General features: G+C 62.8%; 1 protein-coding gene across 1 annotated transcript; it reads right to left on the bottom strand.

Annotated features, from left to right (window-relative positions):
- Positions 1–933: 933 nt before the first annotated feature.
- Positions 934–5,404, bottom strand: LOC100027676 (T-box-containing protein TBX6L-like). The gene is made up of 8 exons (XM_056821361.1): positions 5,258–5,404; positions 4,592–4,694; positions 4,188–4,352; positions 3,534–3,680; positions 2,511–2,581; positions 2,344–2,426; positions 2,065–2,230; positions 934–1,324 (listed from the first exon to the last, which is right to left on the bottom strand). The coding sequence occupies exons 1-8, from the start codon at positions 5,380–5,382 to the stop codon at positions 1,102–1,104; spliced, it is 1,083 nt and encodes a 360-aa protein (XP_056677339.1). The 5' UTR covers positions 5,383–5,404; the 3' UTR covers positions 934–1,101.
- Positions 5,405–6,000: the final 596 nt, after the last annotated feature.

The following is a 6,000-nucleotide window of genomic DNA, read 5'->3' on the forward strand; positions in this document are numbered from 1 at the left end:
TGTCCTGGCCTTCTTGACTTCCGTTCTGCGGGGCTGATGGGAAATGGGGGCATTTCAGGGGAAGAGACAGCAATATTGGTGGGGCAGCCCCCCCCTTGCCAAATGGGAGGCTTTTAGCCCTGCCAGGGAGGCCACCTCCAGACGCAGGCTCCCCTCACAGACCATTCCATGGCCCAGCCTCAAGGGGCTGCCCCACTTCACCTGACAACCTCCCCCCTCCCCCCCCCCCCCCCCCAGCCAAGAGGACAGGGCCAGGCCGTGGGGTGGAGTGACTTGCCCAGGGTCACCCAGCTGGGAAGTGACTGAGGCCAAATTGGAACCCAGGACCCTCCCCCCTTGTACTTCCTGTCCCCAAACTTGGCATGCTCTGCCCCTTCCAAGACTTCCTGGAGGCTCCCCTCAGGTCCCAGCAGGCCCTCCCTGTTGTCTCCCTGATGGCCCCACACAGGACAGCGTGAGCCCCCTCCTCCAGGAAGGCCGCCTTATGGTCGGCTCAGATTCCAGGCACATGCTAGGAAGGCCTGTTGGTCCTCCTCCCTGCAGATCCGGGGCAGGGCTTGGGCTGGGGGGACGGCCGAGCCTGCTGCCCCAGAGCGGTGCGTGCAGAAGGGGCCAGCCTGGGCCCTTGTGGCAGAGCCAGGAGAGCGCAGAGCCCGGGACTTGTTAGGCAGGCACGTGCCCGGTGCCTGGCTGTGCCAGCTTCCTCGTGGCACCCTGGCATCGGCCCTTGGGGGCTGTTTCTCATTTCCAGTTGAAGGAGGCCAAGAGCCTCGCTGAGGCAGGTGCCCCGGCAGGATTTGAATTCAGACCTCCCTTCCCCACCCTCGGAGGCGGCCGTGAGGATCTTGCCTGGCCCTCCCCTTTGCTGTGGTTTCCGTGGCCCATCTCACAGCGGGTAGGGGTGCCCGTGGCCAGCAGGGGGCAGTGCCAGGGTCCGCCGGACAGGACAGTTTTTATTATCAGCTACAAGTGGCGGGGGCGGAGGAGGAGGAGGGGGGCTGCCCGGCCCGGCTCTGCCCACCAGCCCCGCCCAGGGAGGAGAGGGGGAGGGGGGCCTCGGCAGAGCACCCCCCCCCAGGCAGGCCTCGCTGGGGCCGGCGCTCACCAGCACGCGTAGGACAGGATGGGGCGCTGGGCCCAGTCTGCGGAGGCCCCGGGGGCAGCGCCGTCCAGGGCAGGGACCAGCCACGGGCCGGGCCCGGCCTCCGGGCCGTACGCCGGGTACGGGGGACCGTGCGGGGGGAGACGGACCTCTGGCTCCGGCCTGGGCCGCCCATCGCTGCCAGGAACCGCTTCCCACAGGCCGGGGCTGAAGTCCTGGAACCTGCGGGGGAACAAGGCGGGAGTGTGAGGGACAGGAGAGGCCGAGGGCGGGCGCGGGGTCCTGACCCGGATCCTCTCCCCTTCTGCCTCAGTCGCTGCACACACCCACTCTGGCTGCTCTTTGTTGGAAGCATTTGTTCTGGGCCTGGCTGGGTGGCTCGAGCCAGGCCTGGAGAGGGCAGTCCTGGGTTCTAGTGTGGCCTCGCCGGGTGACCCTGGACAAGTCACTTCCCCCCGCTTGCCGGCCCTTCTGGACCGAAGGGAAGGGGGCTTGGATGCACATACGTGTGTTTAAAGTATTGGTGGGGAGGGAGAAAGGGCTCCGACTCCTCCTCCCACCCGCTGGCTATGGCCCCTCGGCTGGGGTTCTGGTATGCAGCAGGCGTTCAGTGGGCGCCTGGGACCCACCAGGGCCAAACCCGCTCCCTGCTCTGACCTCACTGTTCCTTCCAGGGGTAATCTGGGGTCTTCCTGGCTCCGAGACCCGCACTCTGCGGCAGAATTCGAACTAGAGTCTTTCCTGACCGCCAGAGCCTTGAGGCTGCTTTTCCCTCATGTTTGCAGATGAAGGAGCTGAGTCTCAGAAAGGCTAGAAAGCATCTGAGGCAGAATTCACACCCAGATCCCAGCAGCTGAGACTGCTGTTTCCCAGCTTGTCCCAAAGGCCACGGCCCCGCTTTCTCCAGAGCTCTGCAGAGTCCTTAGTGCCCGAGGAGGGGAGCCGGGAGCCAGCCTGCTCACCTGTACACGGGGTAAGGGCCAGGGCTGGTCCCCGCTGCTTCTCCTGGTGGCCCCTCTGTCTGGTTCAGCTCCCGGGGCCCCCAGAGTGGGGAGAACCTGCTGCTGCTGACCGGCCCGGAGCCTCCCCTGGCCTCAGCCTGGTCCGCAGCGTCCTCCTTAGTCAGACCTGCCCAGGGAGGACATGGAAGAAGGGCCAGAGGGTCCCCCATATGCCCTTTCCTGCCCCCCAGTGCCTCAGTTTACCCCTTCCTCCCCAGAGGAAGCCCCTCCTCCACTCACCAGACCGCTCTGGCTCCGGGCTGGACACAAGCTCCCTGAGCCGCTCCTTCGTCAGGCCCCGGCCTGGGCTGAATCTGAGGGCCCTGAACAAGGGGACGGGCCTGCTGGGTCAGCTCCTCCAGGGGAAACAGGTGAAGGAGCCCCCACCCTGCCCAGGCCCTGCTTACCTCCTCGGCTTCCTCCCTTGTTCCCGGAATCCTTTTGCAAAGGGATTGTTGTCGATCTTGAGCTTCGTGATCTTCGGGAGGGAATAAAATCACACTTATCATGGTGGTCAAGGCCGGCCCCTGACCTGACTGCCCAGGTACCCAGCGACGGGCTCCCGAGCACCCTCCAGCTCTCAACTCCAGCCTGGCCATTCAGAGGCCGGAGGAGCCCTGCCTGAGGTCACAGGGAGCCACTGAAGTTTCTTGAGCAGGAGGCAGGAACAGTTCAGCTTTTGGAGTCTCTTGGGGGAAAAGAAGGGGGGAAGTGGCCACTTGGGGTCCCAGACCCTACCTCATTTTGTACATAAGGAAACAGGCCCTGCAGATGGGTACAAAAACAGGGCTTGCTCTAGGGGCTGCAGGCTTGAGGCCTCAGGTTGGAAGGCCCAGAAAGGAGAGGAGTGGCCTCATCCTGGCCACTGCTGCTTAGGCCTAGAGCAGGGAATGGTGCCTCAAGCGGAGTGGGACACAGAGCAGGGGCTTTGTACATCCCTCCCCATTATGAAATCCCAAGCGAGGGGTGGGGCAGCTGGCTGCCCCCTCCCATACTGGCCTGTGGCTGGGAGTGACTCCTCAAGCCTTCTCCCACAAGCCCCACCTCTTCCAAGAAGCCTCCTGGGACCCATCTCTTTGCCAAGGACCCCATTAGGAAATCTCAGAAATTTAGAGGTAGAAAGGAATGAATGAATGAATGAATGAATGAATGAATGAAAATCCTTATTTTTGCTTATTTACTCTAAGCCAAGCTCTGTGCTGAGGAAATGTTGGGGCCACAAAAGCAAAACCAAGATAGAGCTAAGTGAGAGGTGGCCAGGGCAGCGTTCTTGGTGCCCCAGCAGTGCAGGGCCTGATGTGAATAGGCACCCCTGGTGGAATCTTCAGTTTCTGGGGCAGGAGTGCACTCCGGGCCCCCCCAAACCCTGCCCCTCTCCCATCCCATCCTGGTGGCAGAGCCTGGTAGCAGGGGTCCCCAGGAAGGAATACCTGCTCATTCTGGTAGGCCGTGACGGAGATGAAGACCGTCTGGGGGAAGCTAAAGACTTGGAAGAGATTCCAGCAGACATTGAAGAGGTCATCAGCCTGGGCCACGAGGAAGCGGGGCTGGTAGCGGTGCATGGAATGGAGAATGATCTGGGGAGACAGGGCAACCCGAGGGGCTGGAGGACCGGGCCTCTCCTCCTAGGCAGGCCCCCTTCCACTGGGAAATCCTGAGAATTGGGGATTCTTGCCTCTGGGTGGGATGGGGTCCCCCTTTCCTCCCTTTCTCACCTCTGGATGGGATGGAGCTCCCTTTCTTATACCCCTGCCTCCCCTCACCTCTGGGTAGGGTAGGGCCTCCCTTTCCCCCTTTCTCACTTCTGGGTGGGGTGGGGCCCCTTTTCCCACCCTCCTTTCTAGGGGAAAAAGGAAGGTCACTTGTGGCTGCCTGGGGAGGTAGGGAGCTCCTGGTCCCTGGGGGGCTCAGAGCAGAAGCTGGATGACCGCTCCTCAGGGAAGGCTCAGAAGCAGCTCTTGGTCAGAGAGGCTGGGGATGGACAGTGCCCAGGGACTCCTTCTGGCATCTCAGTTCTGGGGATCCTGGGCTGGAGACTTCTGGCGAAGGCAGGGATGGCGGGGGAGGGGGGGCGCTCTGCTTACGTGGCCGTGCTGGTCCAGCGTGTTGTTGGTGAGCTTCATTTTGTGGAAGGACACGGGCTCCTTCATCCAGTGGCTGCCATAGGCCGGCGAGTCTGGGTGGATGTAGGAGCGGCCAGGGAGCTGAGGCTCAGCCTTGCCCGCCACTTCCCACTGGTCTTTGGCCCACTGCAACAGGACACAAGAGGGGCCCAGCTGAGCGCGGGCAGTGAGTGGGCACTTCCCTTCCCAGTGGGTAGCAGGCCTCAAAGGTCATGGAGCCCCATCCCCAGAGGAAACAGATCGGAGGCGAGAAGGGCCTTGGCCCCGAGGTCCCCCAGCAAATGGGGGGATAAGTTCCGGGGGGCCTGGATCTGGGCCTCCTTTCCCAGAAGTCTCTGGTGCTGGGCCTGGGGCAGGGCAAGTACCTTATACCGGAAGTTGTCCACAGACACAAAGTCGGCCAGTACCACGTACTTGAGGTAAGGGACCAAGCCAGAGAGCCTGATTTTGCACTGGGGGAACATTCGTCTGCGGGAGGAGAGGGACGAGACGGGGGGGCTGTCAGTCCCCTGGGGGGGAGTCTGCATGGAGTTCTCCTTCCAAGGAAGCCTGGCCGGCTTCTGGAAGGCTTCTCAGGGCTGGGCTGGAGATGAGGGAGACTCAGAGTAGGACATGCTTGAAGCTCCGAGAAGGAAACTGAGGCATAGCCCCACTGGTCTGGGATTTGAATCCAGATCCTTTTGAGCTCTCCTTTTCTCACCTCCACCCCAGGGCCTTCTCCCCAAAGCCGGTTCCCTCACTGGGGGCACGGATCCCACCTCCCCACTGCCTTCTGCCCACAGACCACCCCTCGCCCGGACCTGGAGCAGAACCCCACCCTGGCTAGAATGCCCCCTGAGCCCGGTGCCCACCCCTGACTGCAGCTCATCCCATGGAATGGGAGGGGAGCCTGGGCAGGAGGATGGTGATGGCCCGCTGCCGGGATCCCAAACCACCCGAAGCCTGGGGTGCCCGGCTCCCCGCAGCCTGTACACAGGGCCTGCCGGTGACTGCAGCAAGCGCCCGAGAAGGGGCCGGTCAGCCAGCCTCACCTGCCAGATTTGGTGATGACCATCTCTGTGCCAACCCGATAGAACTCGGTCCAGAGATCCACATCCTCCAGGGAGGCAGAGATGGGGCTGTGGGGGCCCGGAGCTGGTGTGCCCCTTGGGGCCATTGGCTCTGGGGGGAGACCACAGGACCATAGCCAGCCAAGTCCCTGGGGCCCCCCAGCATCACAGGAGAGCCAACAGGAAGAGCTTCGAAGCTATGCCATCCCAGAATACCAATTCCCACTAGTATCTGGCTGAGTGGTCAGCCAGTCTTTGCTTGCAGACCTCCAGGGACGGGCATCTCACTACCTCAAAAAGCTGCCCATTCACTCCCCTGTGGGGCAGTTCCAGCTGTTAGGTTACTGCGCCCCATATGCCAGGGCAGGTTCTCCAGTGGACAGGGGCAGTCCTTGAGTCCAGATATGACCAGGTCGCCCCCCTCACTTAGTGGTCACAGTGGCTCACTCTTACCCCAGGACTGTCTGCTTCAGCCTGGTGTTTAAAGCCCATCTCTCCATGAATCCCCTTCTAAGGCTGCTGTCAGCCTGGCTCCCTGCTGCCCTCACAGGAGGACCACCCCTTCCCCGAATCCCTGATTTCTCCCCAAAGTCAGCCCCAGCACCCCCTTTTCTGGGATGCCCCCTCCTTCCCGGTCCTCACCCTCCCTCTGCACTGCCTGGTCACGAGAGGAGCTCTGCGGGGAAGGGGCGGCCAGCCCCCCCTTCTCCTGGCAGGCCCCAGCC

This window comes from Monodelphis domestica, chromosome 3 (assembly GCF_027887165.1).
Source record: "Monodelphis domestica isolate mMonDom1 chromosome 3, mMonDom1.pri, whole genome shotgun sequence".
NCBI classification, from domain to species: Eukaryota; Metazoa; Chordata; class Mammalia; order Didelphimorphia; family Didelphidae; genus Monodelphis; species Monodelphis domestica.

What these genes read in the sequence shown, in the direction of transcription:
- LOC100027676 (XM_056821361.1), bottom strand. Translation starts at nt 5,382, where the DNA reads ATGGCCCCAAGGGGCACACCAGCTCCGGGCCCCCACAGCCCCATCTCT. An exon ending in CAAGGGAGGAAGCCGAGGAG is followed by an intron (nt 2,427 to 2,510) that starts GTAAGCAGGGCC and finishes CCCCTTGTTCAG; the next exon opens with GGCCCTCAGATTCAGCCCAG. An exon ending in GGCCCTTACCCCGTGTACAG is followed by an intron (nt 1,325 to 2,064) that starts GTGAGCAGGCTG and finishes GTTCCCCCGCAG; the next exon opens with GTTCCAGGACTTCAGCCCCG.